Below are 16304 nucleotides of genomic sequence, written 5' to 3'. Positions count from 1 at the left end.
CAGATCATTTTCAACATGCAGCATCACCTGAAAGTTCACTTTTTACCCCAAGCACAATTTTACAATTCAAAAATAATGGTGCCATTGTATTTTTCAAAGAAAATTCTAAGGAAAAGACACTTTGTTTCAAGGTTAATTAACACAAAATTAAGCTTCAATTCTAAAACGCTCTGTCACTTTCGTATTCTCTTGCTCAAGTAAATTAAACTATCAAAACTCTGAACAAGTTCTACAACAATAAAATCTCAGCTCTGACAACCAAGCAGGGATGCTGAGTTTGTAATCTAGCTACACACATGCTACTCAGACACACACTGCCATTCTACAAGGGGTCCAAGTGCTCTGCTCTCCTAAGCGGTCTTGGTGCTGAAACTGAAGACGTTGCTGTTTCACAGCTATTTTTGCTACTGACATACTGAACAATGACCAAACCCTCAACTCGGTATCTACTGGTAGCCACCTAAGCAAGCAAGGAGAAAGGTACCACATGCAGACAGGCAACCAAAAGTCATCCTAGAGATGATTTGTTAGTACAACAGAGGCACGAAACTGGGATTCGCACCATTGTAGTCCTTGTTACAGAGCTCTGGAAAAAAAAAAAAAAATCCCAACAGCCTGATGACAGATCTCACAACTGCTTTTCTCACATTTACACAAGGTACAAAACTGAGGCAGCCATGAGTCTGGATTTACTGATAATTTTAAAGATCTTTGTTATAACACGTCTTCTGAAGCCTTCTATTTACTTTTCACACCAATAGTAATGTTTAACAAGCAACATGCTCGCTGTTAACTGCCACAATAATAATCCTGAAGTAAAATTAGACTACTGCTCTTGTGTGACCTGTGAAAGAAAGTGTCTTTGCTAACACTGCTCTCAATGGCCCCAGGGTTAGAATGCAAAACGTGAACAGGTTCTTGCCACCATTTTATTTTTGAACACATTTACACTGGGGATGCTGCATCCCTTAATCCTGTGAAGTAAGAGATACAATATTTTGTATCTCCTTGTCTTCTAAACTCTTACCATTTGCCTGTTAGGTTTCAATATCTGTCGACATGCACAGCATGAAAAAGGGGGGGAGAAAAAAAGAACTAAAACAGCAAGTCGTTGTACAATGTCTTGAGGTAAGCCTAACAAACCACCAGCATTGACACATTATTTACAATCTCCTCTATTCTGCTTTGCTCCAAACTGAGAACTGGCAATGAAAAAATGAGGCCTTGCACTGACACTACCCTGTGTTGCACATTGGCACAAAGTGACCACTTTTTGAGGACTGTTACAAGAAAGCACTTCAGCAGTACACCAGTTTCTGTTGCCCTTAACTTTGGCTTTTTTTTTTGGTACACATTAAGTTTGCAACATACTTTACACACTGCAGATATTTTACTGCCACACACAGTTCTACCAGTTCTAAGAACCATCTTTCAGCAAACACACAGAAGGCAGAGAGTAACTCCAAATAAATCCTGAGACTTTTTTTAAGTCACATTACAGAAAACATGAGAAGCCAAAGGGCATCTGAAAGTGTTATTTCCAGTATACACATTCACTAAGTATATTTTAAAAATCCTGAGGTTAATTTATATGAGACCATTTTTTCTTTTAAACCATTAAAAGAACCGTCTCCATAAAGTCTACATTAACACACTGGTGTAGATTTATAGAACATTATCTGTTCCCTGAACTGAAGATTTGTTACTAAATACAATGAAAAAAGTCTGTTCCTGCCTTCTGGACGTTTATTAAGCAGCTTTGAAGTGAGGTGCTTTAACAACTAAGACAGATGCACAGAAACACAATGATTCATAGCAGAAAATTACTTCACTAGAAGAGTACTGAAGGTCCTTTACCAATTTGTAAGAACTTCAAAGTCACAGCTTGTAACAAATGACAGAGGACACACGCATACTTCAGTTGTAAGAGACATTTTAGTCTAAATCACAACTGTTTTAATGTTCTTATGAAACATCTCCCGATGAAATAGGTACTCCAGCCAGCTGCACCATCCCCCCTTTATTGCTCCTTTCTCTGCAGGGATGGTAACCACTTGTTCACATGTGCTCTGATTTTAGTCATTCAAGACAATTCTGGCCATTGTCTGTACATCATTATATGTAAACTCTATTTTTGGCTAAACTTCCTGAGCTCATGCCCACTCCCTATCACCAGGTGACCACTATGAATACAGCATGACACTGTTTTTCTACTTTGTTCCATAACTTGCAACTCTACCAAGCACTACACGTGAATCAACAAGTGCTTCGTGTCAGTAGTAAGAATGGCATAATGAGAAGCAAATGTATTTTTGCATCACTACTTGTAACAGTTTTATGAGAGAAAAATCAGAATCTAATTGTTCTAAATGGGTTTAGCTAACTCAGAACTGGGGAAAATAAGGAAGCAGACTTGTAATGGTTTCATCCAAGCTTTATAAGAGTTTTTTGTATGTGATTTTTCCTGTTAAACTTAACATCTTTAAAACAGAAAGGGTCAAATTAGTATTTGATGATTTCATTAAGTTATTGTCTTAAAAATATTTATTAAATAAAAAGTATAATTTAAAAGCAGATTGCACCACTTAATTGTAAAAAATTCTGAGTAATTAAAATAATACATCTTCAGAAGAAGCTTTAAGACCTTCGGCATCTTTCAGATTTAAGCCTGATTTTATAACAGATGCTAAAGAGAAGCCACTGTTTGACACTGCAATTAAGGCCACTACAATACATTTATTATCTTGAAAAATATTTTCTTCATAGACATAAGCTTTCTGACAACATGTCTTACAGTTTCCACACTAAGAAATGTTACTCTTGAGAGCACACACGAATATTGGCAAAGCATCTTTGGTAACTATGTAGTTCATAAAACCAAAAACATCTAGATTTTTCTGACACAACCGGATTTTTTTTTTTAAAAAAAAAAAGAAATATCACCAAAAATACAGTGGTAGAATATTTCTTATGATATTGTACCTGGCCATTTCCCAGCAGAGAAGTGTCTTCTCCCATTAGAAGATACGAGCCATAAAAGAAAACAAATGCATGAAAGAAGCCCAAGATGGTCCAGTAAAGAAATGGTTTAAACCCCAGATGGGCATTTTTACTGATGTCTCTGCAGAAATAAAACAGATTTTGGATTTTAGATTGTCTTTGTATAACCCATCAGCTATTCACATTGCATGACTGCTACTGCTTTGAATAAATGTAACTTTCAGCTGCACCAAGATACATTTAATGAATGGTGACATATGAAAAAAATACATAAGTCATGGGCATAAAAAGAACTCTGAGCTCTCATGATTTGCCTCTGCTTTATACAGGGATCACCAATGGCAAGGGTCTCTAATGGGTCGAATTCAGAATAGCACAAACTAGAATTCTTCTCCCTGGAGGTGGATTGGCAAGAGGAAGAAAAAGTCAGATCTCCTGATACTTACCCCTTGTTCTGCTTTTAAAACCTCTAGGAAAAGAGAAATATCTAAGAGACGTCTCTTTTTCACAATGATATATACTTTTTTCTTCAAAAAGCAGTATGCAGTGCAACATGCAACCACTGGGAGGACATCTAATTCTATAGGAAATCACTTCCCCTCTTAGTAAAGCATTTTTGTGGTGATTCCCCTAACCAGTGTCCTAGTTTTTCATGTGCATGTCTGAGTGATTTTTCACCTCCTACATGTAATGAAGGAGAAGGGCTGCCAATCATGTAAGCTGACCAAGTGCTCAATTCTCTTCCAGTCTTAGCATGACTGATATAAAAAGATGCTTCTCCTAAAATACTCATGTTAATTAACTTTAGGATGAAAACTATGGAGCTGCAGTTCTTCCTCCCTCAAGACAGTTACTAAAAATTGCATAAATTACACATAAAAATACTGTAGGAATGCATAATAGCAAGTTCAGACTTCTGCAGATGCCACTGTTCTAAATGATGTGCTACTGTGACAATATATGAAAGATATACATACCGATAGAGCACAGGTTTACTCTGCAATACATGCGGATGCACATGCTGTTCAAAAAGACTGTATATGAGGACAGGCAAGGAAGTGAAACAAATATTGTACAAAGTCAGGTATACACTGTCATAGAGTGTCTGAAAATGGAAAGAAAAATTATTTTGAGTCTTGTAAAGAAAAAAGTTGTTTACATTTATTAAAATTTATTAGCACACTAATAGCAGCAACAAACCATTAAGTGAATTTACTAGTTAGGAAAAAAGCTATGCTCGCATGACCATCTAGTAACACCAAGCTATCAAATATAGAAAATGAAGCTGAATATTTGTTAAGTGTAAAATCTGTGCTGCTCCTGTGTAGTTGTTCCCCATTTTTCTAGTTATTTACTGAGTGTTTCATACACATTTACCAAGATGTAAGGCATCCAATACTTACTTGTTGTGAAAATAAACAGAAGAACTGATATAAAAATTGTGGTGTAATAAAGCACACATTCTGAAAAAAGAAAAAGTAAAGGAAATGGTTAATCCTCAGTTTGTGCCTCACAACCCTAAAAGAAATTGCTAACTCTTACAAACTGGTAAAAATAAGCATTTCAGCATTTTACTTGGCAAAGTGAAGCAATATGCTTTGCTCAAGAGCATATTTTGTTTGTTCTTTGGGACAAAGAACCTGAAAAATAGAAACTTAATCATATGTGCTTGATGAACACATCTCATTGTAGGAGTGCAAGTAGTATTAAAGGAGGAGAAATAAATCCATTTTCCCCTCGGTTTCTTTTTAAGAGTTTCTTTGCAAAATAGTTTCCACAGTTCATTCAAGAAAGCCTGTGCCCTGCTCATGGGAGCTTTTTGCATGGGAGTAGACAAAACAGAAACCAAAACCTAAAACCATGCTGTTATATTGAAATGAAAGCAAACAATAGAAGATAAAAAGTAGCTTGGTGGCCAGTGCTACAGTCTCAGATAAATTTCAAGTCAGATAGGGAATTTTGACTTCTTATCAAAACTGATGATCAAGGGAAAAAAAAAAAAAAAAAAAAAAAAAAAAGACATTATTAGCCTTGAGTTTCAAACACCCCAGGCCTGGACTGAGATCCCAGGCCAGTCTCCCCACACTTGGCTCTAGCATTTTGCTTATGCTCCAACAAGCTCACCCTGCTGCTCCATGCCCATAGCTTACTTCCCTTGCAGTGTTTCACTCCAGGATTTCTTAAGTCAAGGCTCGAACTGTTTTCTTATGGTTACCCTGCTGGAAAAGAGCATGCTCTCTCCTTGCACACTTTCTGCAGGCCCTTCCCTCCCTCAGCTACTTCCTGTGCTCCTTTTTCCTTTTAAGAAAAATGAATGAATTTGTTTCATATTAAATCAGTAAACAAAAGAGGTTATACTTTTATCTTGCTAAAGAATGCATTTAATATCAAGCTAGCAATACTGCTTTCAGAAAGAAAACGTTTGCCTCTCAGCCTAGGCAAACTCATTGCGGTATTTAAAACCCATTTCTAGGTGGAAGTACTGAACAATTTCACAGTAAAACTACTGCATTTGGTTGTAAAATATAAAAAAAGCCCAGAAAACATCTTTGAAAAGAGATATTTAACCTATTCCCAACAAAAAAAATCTTAGATCTGAAATAAATTTCTTTCTGGGAAAAAGTTACACATTTTTCCGTGAACTTCACTGGCACTACTTACCTTATAAAAAAAGTACTGTACAAGGGTTGCTATTCTAATATAGTAAAAGTGCCCATGAACAAAAAGCAACTTGGAGAGGAATTTAAATCGTGCTATTGCATAGTCACTGTTTCTTACAGCTTGTCTTCCTTCCTTGCCCATGATTCCTGTAATATTTGGGAAACAAAACAGAAAACAAGTTAAACATTATAAAAATTAAAGCTTATAAAACCCAACAACATACATCTGAAGCTACAGTTCTGTTTTCCCACACTTCAACATTATAATGACTTCAGCAACTTTCGGTTCCAAAAGAAGGCATTATCCCTGACACTTACAATAAAGGGAAACTGCTCATTTGATGCTGATTCAATTAAAAAAAAAAAACACCAAAAAAAACCCAAGACTATTTCCGTAAGCTATGCTTAAGATTTATGGGAAGACAGAAATAAAACACTCATACACAACCGAAATTCCCAAATCAAGCAAACCATTATCAATCCCTTATCAATTATCAATTGACTTAGTATGTTTTCCTTCAGAGAGGTTTTTCTTACAGTACTTTCTGGGAATAATACATGACATATATTGAACAGCAGAATAAAAGAAATTATGTTCTTACAATAGCAGTTTACTTAATCTGATGGGCTGACAATGCTTGTCACTTGTCACAGCTGACCACAAATTCATTTCTAAAAACCATTATCAAGATTAGGATAAGCATACACAGAGAACACAAAATGCTCTTTTACAGAAGAAAAGTGGCCCAGGATTCCTGAAAACCAGACACTTAAAAGTGCTAGCTGCTTTTGAAAAAAAATAGCCTAAAGGTCCCATCATCCTCCATTGCAAAGACTTGCTAGTTCTGACCAACACACATGTAATGTCTAATATGCTACAAATTACAATAAAAACTTGGATAATTTTATTTTTAATAAGCTTCAGTTAACTGACAAACTAGTTGTGGAATAAAGCTTCATTTGCTATTGGCCTGTAACCTTCTCAAGCAGGCTATACCCATGGTCGTAAAAATCATGGCCACATAACTTATATGATAAACATTACATACACCTTTTTAATCACAAAGGGTGACAGACTGAATATCCTGATGTACCAATACCTTATGCAAGAACCTTCAAGCATTTACTATTGTAACAAACAGTATCCAACAAAGTCAGTAAAGGAAACACCAAAACACTATGTGATGGGTACCAATTCAGTTCTACGTATGGGTTGTTTTGTACTCCGTTATAGAACACAGAAGAAACAAAAGTTTAAAGACGGTCCTGGCCAGATAACAGAAAACAATATAAAAGAGAAAACTGCCGAGCTTAGCTGAGAATCAATAACAGTCTGTCAAGAGATATAATTAAAGCTTTCTCCTCAAAGATAAACTAGACACAAATGGCATTTCTACAGTGATACAGACATGACGCAAACAGTAGCAGTTTAGTGCAAAGAAAGGTTTGAAGGTCAAGTTTACACAGGAACTTAGAACCTGCCAATGACTGAAGGTAGAGATACTCACTTCCAGTATCTGAAGCAGAGTACCTCCAAAAATGTAGTTACAGAGAATATTTGCTGTTCTTAAGGCAGCATTAAGCAGGACCTCTGACTATTGGCAAAGTACACAATAAACCTAGGACTTGTGAAAGCAAACAGCCTTAAATTTTAAGTTTCACTAAAATTCTTCTACAACAGATGACTCAGATTAACATCCTGTCATTCACAGGTGCAAAAACATTAGAAGTTTATCTGTTTATAAACATTATTCATGATCTAATCCTCTACTAAAATTTGCATCTTATTTGCCCTTATCTCTTCTGGCAAAAGAAAGTTACCTATGCCAACATGTGCTTCTTGTATCATGCTCACATCATTAGCACCATCACCGACCGCTAATGTTATAGGTTTCTCTGGAGACGTTTTTAACAGTCGCACTACCTGGAAAAAAAAAAAAGGCAGAAATTTTTCAGTTTAGACAGATAGCCTATCTACAAACTATGCCACTAATTCCCAAGCATCTTAGTTACCTTCCCAATTGTGGGAATACATTCCCTAACTGCAGGTATTAATATTCAAGTTTAAAGGCTCCCCATTCCTCAGGGATAATTATTTCAAGTGTATTTAGCATTAGATCTTAGTAAGCAGCCTTAAAGAGTTAGCAAGGCTGCAGTATGTCACCCAGATCGGTTCTCATGAGATACCGACAACTGTGGTAATTTAGACAGACAAGCATCTACACCAAAAGGTCAAGACAAATTCTCTGGCAAATTCTACCAACAGCAATCACCAGCAGCTCTGAATGACTGACATGAAGATGTTTAAAAAGGCTTCTCAGCCATAAAATACACAAAAAGAAGTAGTGAGAGCACTAGCCATATATTAACATGCATTAGAATTAAACGAAACTAAGGGAAATATTAAGCTGAGTTCCAGCTTAACCTTGGAATAAACCTCACAAAAAGTATGCCTACAGCAGAAAACCAAATGCAAGGCTAGAATAAACTGCAATACACTTCCTTCCCCACCCTTCCCTACCATGTTGTATGGCATTTGTCTCAGTGATTTATAGACTTCAATGTTTAAAATTAAGAAGTCAGTGCCATGAAAACTAGGTTTTACTGTACTTCATGACAAAACACAGGAAATAATGGAGATTATCTGCTGGACAGGACAAGAATTAAGGAAAACATTATTGGCTGCTATCTCCCAAATTTGGCAGTACAAAACACAAAAATTTCAGCTAAAAGAGCATACATAAAGTGGACACATCCAACAAATTGCTTTTCTCATAGTCACAAACAACTTAATAGCATTATATTGAAACTAATATTATACTAAGTTTTATATACAGCTGAACAGTTTCATAATGAAGTGATTCTAAAGACTGCATTAAAAGTCTGGCTAAATGTTGGAAGCAGGAAAAGTGACCTTAAAACAGGTGACTCATGCTATAGTAAACCAGCCTGCTCTCTTTTGCACATCTAGTACCTCACATAAGGGTTTCTTAGTGCTTTAAGGTAAAAAGATGTCTTTTCTCCTTTTCTTTTTGACAAGGTGTAAAAACAGAGTGGGCAGAGCCCTTTCACAGGTTTAATATTACTGGAAATACATGCAGAATGCCCTTAAAGCATACAGATAAGCTAAAAGTATACTAAATTAAAAAATACTCCAGTAGAGGTATACAATTAATATCAGTCAAAAAAAAAAGGAAGAGAAGCATAAAATGAAGACAGAAAATTTCAAAAGGAAAGAATAAATAATATAGCTCTTCAGAGCTTGGCTTTCTAGAGTGTAAAAAAAAACCACACACCACAAAATCTGAATTCAACTTTTATCTGATCTGTATTTGAGTAAAATTAAGTACGCATGAAGGAAAAATGGTCTTAAAGAGCGTTAAGGCAAACCTCCCCTGGAGACTAGGCCTCCACATCCCTTCCCTTCTACTTCCTCCTCAAACTTGGGTATTTTTAAAAATCTTTAAAGAAGCACATTTTTTCCCTATAGCTTCAGGAATTTTCAGTTTAGCTTTTTTGGTTTGGAGAAGTGATGGACGAGGCAACACAAAAGCATGCAGGTGATCAGGATAGCTAATGCCTTACAGAACACTTAAGAGGCTGATTAAAGATTAGCCTTTTTCTTGCACAGTGGCAGTATTTTGACTCTCTTCTCCATCCACTTGCAAATTTTCACAAACGCACAGAGACTTCTGAGCAAACTACTCCAGATCAATTTAACAAGGATTCAAAAGTCACACAAAAGGTCAGACAAACAAACAAAGCAGTTCTAGAAATCCTTGCCTCCTCAAAGCATGATAAAAATAAATACCTACCAGACAATCCTGATTATATCCTCACTTACCTTTGCTTTCTGAAGGGGTGCCATGCGACAGCACAACACTGCAGAACAGTTTTTGCAAACTTCCATGAACAGTTTTTCATGTTCCCTGAGTGCAAGAGAGAGGCTGGTCCCATCCACAACCAGTCCATGCTGGATAACATGGTCTTCCTTTATTCTATTCATGGACAAAAGCGTTGGCTTTGTATTGGTGTGATGGAAAAATTTAAATTTTGTTATGAACTATGCAGTTGCCCATACAATAAACAAAGAAGTTAGCCTGTTTGAGACAGGCTGCTTCTTAAAATCTGTTATTATATTAATAAATAGATTTCTAAAAGGGCAACTTCATGTGTTCGGCACATACATCAAAGAGATTGTCATAAAATTTGAAAATAAAAGAAAACCAAGCTAAGATCGTCACTGAGATAATGACACCTCAGTTATCTTACCTCTTGGCTAGCTGCCTCAGCTGCTCTGCACATGTGCTGTCTGACTTGTGCTGCACAAGCTCAAGGATGTTCATGGTTCTATGAAAGTGTCCACATGATAAACTGACACTAACAGCCGTTTCGTGCTTGTCTCCAGTGAGTACCCACACTTTGATACCAGCCAACCTGAGTGCTTCTATAGTCTCTTGGACTTTCTCCTGAAGTCTAGAAACAAGAAAAATCTTAAATAACCAATCCAACACTTTACAAAAAAAGAGCACACAACCATAACTCCATGTTACTCCTGTAACCCCACCTTCATGATGATTTAAGACTGCCTTTCCAATGTTACGTATATCTTCAGAGAATCATAGTCTGGCAAATGACATTCTGTTACCAGCAATGAAAGCCTTGATGAAACAAAATCAGAACTTCAATCCTGCTAAGTGATCAAAACTTTGTAAGAAGCACCTCTTAATTTAAATTAGGCACCATTGCTGAATTTGAGAAGCTTTAAAAGTCTGCAACAATTACTATATACTGTGGTAAATGAAAAGCTTTTAAGTGCTCCATCTGTACACCCCCGTGTACAGTACACCCTCTGACTTACAGAACACACACTACACAAGCAGAATGCCTTGTAAAGTAGCTATGTATAGAAGTTTTCCCAAGAAATTAGCTGTTACACTAAATATTTACTGCAATTATTCCATTTCACATACATTAAATCTCTCCTGATGAAGCACACTGTATGTCATCGTTATTAAGCCAAAATCAGTTGGTACAACACATATTTTGAATGCTCCTCAGTCCAAAGAGTGGTAAACATACTAAACAAGAATAGCACAGAACTTTTGGTGGTGACGGGAGAGTTTTTCATGGCACATGTCATATTTCAGTTATAAATTCTAAACTCGCTATGTTTTTGAGTGTAGTTAGCAGAAACTCCACTGCATACTTGTCTTCTACTCCTGTAGCCCCAAGTAATTCCAGATCCCTTTCTATGAAGTTGAATACATCTGCTAATCTTTCTTCTCGTTGTTGTAAGGCAGTCCTGGCCTCATGAAGGCGTTTGCCAATTTCTTGATACTCTTCAGGTGTGAATCTTCTGTAGGCTACGCACAAAGTTCTTAGTCCTTTCTGTGAGAAAATAAAAGACAACATTCAGAGCAGACGAGATTCTGATCTAACAAGGTGTCACCTGCAATTTGTTCACTTCACATCACAGAGTTTGTACCCGAGAACTTTCTTCCCATCAGCTGGGCAAAAATATACACTTACCAAAGCAAATTCATCCACGTGTATCCTTGTTTTGTCTATTTCTCCACTTTTACTACGAGGAAGAATGGAAGATTCTGCTCCCTTTGTAAATAAAAGCTTTTCCCCTAAAAAGTAAAACAGAACAGAAATTAAGAATACATACTATTTAAGAAGTTCTCAGCTGCAGCTCGTGAAACTTCTGATGACTTACCCGAGGGACTCTCTACAATGACACTCATTCGTCTGCGATTTGGATCAAACTCCAAAACATGAAGCAATTTATACCTGCATTTTGTGTTTTAATAGAAGAGGGAAGGGGAAGAAAACATTTTTAGAAACAAATTTCCGAAGACAATTACTTATAAATATACACTTACCCCACAGCGCTTTCCCCAAAGTGTCATTTTTATATAGAAACTCTAAAAGTAATGCTACCACGGTTGAGCAACAATCACTGTTATCAGTGTTTGTGCAGTTGATTGCTTTTCATCGCTTTATATATGTTTCATTCCATTCTATAAAAGGGTCTTCTGCCAGTACGAATAGTTTCTTGAACACTAGCTTTACATCTGGAGACTACAATCAGCTCCTATGTATTCCTTTACCCTTCTATCATTCCTTCAGGTGTAACTTTGAAAACTACATTTTATTTCTAACGCTTGTAAAGAATCTACACAGTCAAAAAAAGAGTGTATGTTCTCTGAGAACTCACTATTTTTTATCTTACTACTAGTTCAGAAAATTAATTTTAGACATTGAAGTTTAAAGTACTGACAGCTAACTGACACAGATCACATGGATAAAAGGTGTTACGACATTATTGATAATTGTATATCTGCGGTATATTTCTACTCATTTTGAGAAAGTTTAAAATATGTAATTAGATTATGCATACATGAGAGTGATTCTGAGAACTTCTAGAGCTTAAAGCACAAACTGTAAGCAATCCAGTTTTCCAACTCTACTACAGACTCACCCTTTGAGGAATGGGCAAAGATACAAAATGTCATAATACACACCTATACAGAGTAACTCAGACAAAATTCTTGCATCTCAATTTCAATTGGTAAGGAATAAGATGCAAGCTGTCTTGAAGACATCAAGGAAAAAGCATTAAAAAGAGCACGCTGTGGAAAGGCAAGGTTTTCTTATGAACAGAGAGGATAAAGAGAAGAAAATTATATTAATCTTCACTACTTTTCTGTCCTTCGAAAGAAACAAGGAATAAAAATGAATACCTTTCTGGTTTTCCGAGACTTTTTACTTCCATACTGTCCCCACTAGTTCCAGCAAATACTACTCCAACCCTAAAATAAAAAGAAAATATACATTTAGTCATCAATTTAGACATAATGCCTATTGATTGTTGGGGGTGGGGGGAAGAAAAGAAAATAAAAGAGACTTTTATACCCCATTATTGTTCTCTATTTCTAGAGAAAATTAAGAATGCCCACTTTCTACAATATTTTAATAGTAACATACTCTATCCCCCATAATTTCTCAAGGATTTACATAAATATTTTAAATCATCACTTAATAATATGCCTAGGTTTTTGTGTATTTTATTTTTGTATCTTTTCATAGTAAACTGACAGAGCCAGGCCCTGAGCTTTACAATCTCAGTAATTTTTAAGGTTGCTTTTACCATGAATTGCCTGCCCTAGTAGGCAATTTCTACATTAGATAGTTTTGGCAGTACAACTCACCGGCTTGCAGCTTCAACCAAAGCTTTCTCATCTGGTGAAGAAGCATAGTACTCCAACAGGGATGCTGTTCCATTGGCATGCCAGGGACCATCAGCACTATCTGTTTGATCTGTATTGATCTGCACTGTATGACAAAGACAAACTGCTTTCAAGAAGAGTTCTTCCTCTTTCATCTATAAGAAAGAAAAAACTTTATTTGTAACATTTAGATAGCAACAGTTTTGAACATACTTCATAAAAAATCATGTTTTCACTTAAAAATCTGCCAAGTATTCCATGTTAAGTAATCACATCTCAACATGCTTAATAAATATTATTTGTTCAGTAACATTTAATAGCCTCAAACTATTCAGAAATTCTGATTTTTAAAAAAAATGCTAATGCTAGAAGAATATTTCTCTGAAATGAAACACTTTCTACCTAGGATGCTTAACGGGTGAAAAAAAAAAAGTCTTACCAAACTATGCCTATTTCCATCTGGAGAATCTTCAGAAAACCCCTCTGGAGTTAGTTTACCATTGACCTCTTGGTACTTTATGCCATTAATGGAGCACTCCCGAAACTGCATCTCATTTTCAGTCAATGTACCGGTTTTGTCTGTAAACACGTACTCTACCTTTTGTAAAATAAAACAAAGAACAGACTTGGAGTTGTATATACTTGTTAGAGTACATAGAGAAAAAAAAAAAATATATCTCAACTCACACTCTCCACTACACACCTTTTTTGGATCATGAAAAAATTGTAATTTTGCCATCAGATATTTATACCTTATTTTCAAACTGATCAGAAATCAAAGCGCAACCAATAAAAAAGTCTGCAGTAATGAATTTTAATATTAAAAAAGGAAGCAGAAAATAGAAGGTAAAAAAACTCTACCTGTCCCAATTCCTCATTGAGGTCTGAAGTATTTACTTGTGCTCTCTGGTTTGTTTCTTCATGATAGAGATCAAGATCCCAGCCAATAAAAAAAGATCCAAGAAATTTCTGCATCTCAACAGTCACATAAAGTGAAATAGGTATGATAAAATTGTAAAGTACCAGAAAAGCAAGAAAATCTGAAATAAATCTCAGAATCTACAAGAGAAAAAGAGAAAATGTAAAGATTACTGCAGTGATCAGGTGAAACATGGTTAGTTAGTTATGTTTCAACATGTCTGAAAAATGAAAAATTGACAGAGGACCAAGACCCATGTACACATGAGAGAGATAACACACACAGTGACAACACAGGTGTCTCCAGGTTGCCCCAGTAATGCGCCTTCATGCTGATGCAGAAAGACTGCCTAAAGCTATGACTGGATGTTTCAATTCTCAAGTTCATTAATTTTTGTCCTTTCTACTGAATCTGTCAGGAGGTCTGCCAATTAATATTAACTGTCATGGTGATTCTGTTTTCAAACAGGACTCTTGAAAGAGCTGGGTCTGAAAAAACTAACGTGTTTCCCATTGCAAACAGCACCATTCATAGGCTTTTCTAAGGAGCCATAAATGTGAAGGCAAACAACTGATATTCCATGTTATCAGAGCAATTTGCAAATATTCTGTATTGGTTTAGAACAGCAGAGTGACAAGAAGGTTCCTGTCTACTGGCATTCCCCAGTGATGTGGGTGATCCAGACTACATGACAAGAAAGAGACCGTGTGGATTTCAATGGCACAGATTTCTTTTATGCCTTTTCCGATCCTTGTGTTCGACACATGCATTTCAGGTAAACAGTTATGTAATAGGATAGAAATTTCTCTTTATTAGGTATGACAATTTTAACAAACTCTGAAATGCAACATTACAGCCTCTTTGAAGTCTCTTTTTCATTTGCACAACAAACTCAGTATCTAAATTGTAATTTTGTAAGACTCTTGCCAACACTTGAATATTGAGCAAGGGAGATTAGAGATGAGAAAAACCGGGACATTTATTTCAACTCTACCAGATATTGGTGCAGGAAAACATTTTGAAGAAAGGCAATACAAAACTAGTCAACAGTTTGCAAATCTAAATAATTCCTGTTCTTCCTAATTAGGGAGTGTTACTATAATTACTTAATAAAAGTCAGTACCAATGATTAAGGTGTCTTACAAAAACTCAGGAAGTTCTGTACCTTAAGAGGTCTTCCAAACTAAACCAGAAAAGACAGATAAAGACTGAGAGTAGTAATTCATGTAAGAGAAGATATACTGAGAAGAAGTGACAATTACTAAGGTTAGCAAGTTTCATCAAGCACTGTCTATTAAATAAGAATCTGCACAATACAGGACAGATGAACAGAGACAGCACTCCAAGTAAGGGAGTCAGCATACTGAGAAATGCAAAGCAGATTGTGGAAGTAAAGAAGGGAGAGAGAAAAACAAAGACATACTAGAAGGAGACTGACACTGCAGGAACACTGATGGCTCTGTATGCTCCTGAAGGCAAACGTAAGGAGATGGAAAGATTGAGTAAATACTTATCCCTAATTCTATTCAGAACTGAAAAGGCTCCACAGGTTAGTTTAACTTACATAGCAACTACTTCAAATTAAGAGGAGCCAAGAATTTACTTGACTGACTACTTCAAACAGTTGAAAGTGTGTTAAGTGGGTGCAGGTACTAAAAATAAAAGTCACTAAACCATGTGAAAACTTCTAAATTAATTTAGTACTTTTCAACAGTGACATGTTTAGATAAGATTATTTTAGAATACATTAAAAAGTTTGATAACTGTGGTGATAATCTGAATTAAATTTTAACTAAAACACAGCATTGAGACAATGATTTTTTTTTCCAGTTAAACCACAAAAACCCTTCACATGACAAACTTCTAAATAACCTGCATGTTCTATTGAAATGCCAGTAAACTCTTAACTCTCCTTGAATCATAGAAATTCTCAAATTACTTTTCTTTCCTTCCTCAACTACTATGTACTAACTGTAAGTTTCACTCTACTTATGAAGCAAAACAGAACTCTCCTGACTTGGGATTTGGACCTTTTTGTACACGTGGCACCTACTGAGCACATTCAATTCTCAACTCTCTGGGAGATGGGGAGGGTATGGGGGGGGGTGGGTGTTAAACATCTGACACCACATCACATGTGGAAACTGGATTTCCAATTCTTCTGTGCTTTGAAAATCCCCTCTACTTCTTAGAATCAGCTCCAACCAGCTCCTGAACTGCTTTGGAAGAAGGCAGACTCAGAGAAATCAAAAATTAAACAGAACACAGAAAAATACAGAATGATTAACTCAGACCTGCAGACTTAAGGAACACTTCAAAGTATCCCTCCAATCTCTACAGAAAATTGGGAAGGCAAGCAGGAGCTTGAGAAAATTACGGCCTTACAAAATTGTCTGAACAATCTCAACAATACAGAATGTGCAAAATGCCTGAACTGTGAAATCACGGTAACAGAACCTGCACACGAATAGCTGCCCTCCTTCTCTTTTC

The 16304-nt window shown here is 36.1% G+C and overlaps 1 protein-coding gene across 4 annotated transcripts in view; it reads right to left on the bottom strand.

The window, feature by feature from the left end:
* Positions 1-16304, bottom strand: part of ATP11B (ATPase phospholipid transporting 11B (putative)) — a 68268-nt gene that overhangs the window by 19994 nt on the left and 31970 nt on the right. For all 4 annotated transcript variants that reach the window (XM_068405691.1, XM_068405692.1, XM_068405690.1 and 1 more), the window contains 14 exons: positions 13757-13954; positions 13335-13493; positions 12878-13050; positions 12410-12478; positions 11383-11456; positions 11193-11296; positions 10870-11051; positions 9933-10136; positions 9505-9658; positions 7482-7584; positions 5662-5807; positions 4404-4463; positions 3978-4105; positions 2983-3121 (listed from right to left, as the gene is read on the bottom strand). In XM_068405691.1, coding sequence (XP_068261792.1) covers positions 2983-3121; positions 3978-4105; positions 4404-4463; positions 5662-5807; positions 7482-7584; positions 9505-9658; positions 9933-10136; positions 10870-11051; positions 11193-11296; positions 11383-11456; positions 12410-12478; positions 12878-13050; positions 13335-13493; positions 13757-13954 — 1893 coding nt within the window. The remainder of the gene's footprint in view (positions 1-2982; positions 3122-3977; positions 4106-4403; positions 4464-5661; positions 5808-7481; positions 7585-9504; positions 9659-9932; positions 10137-10869; positions 11052-11192; positions 11297-11382; positions 11457-12409; positions 12479-12877; positions 13051-13334; positions 13494-13756; positions 13955-16304) is intronic.

The sequence above is a fragment of the Nyctibius grandis genome, chromosome 8 (assembly GCF_013368605.1).
Source record: "Nyctibius grandis isolate bNycGra1 chromosome 8, bNycGra1.pri, whole genome shotgun sequence".
Lineage (NCBI taxonomy): Eukaryota > Metazoa > Chordata > Aves > Nyctibiiformes > Nyctibiidae > Nyctibius > Nyctibius grandis.
This window is presented reverse-complemented; position numbering and strand designations above follow the sequence as displayed.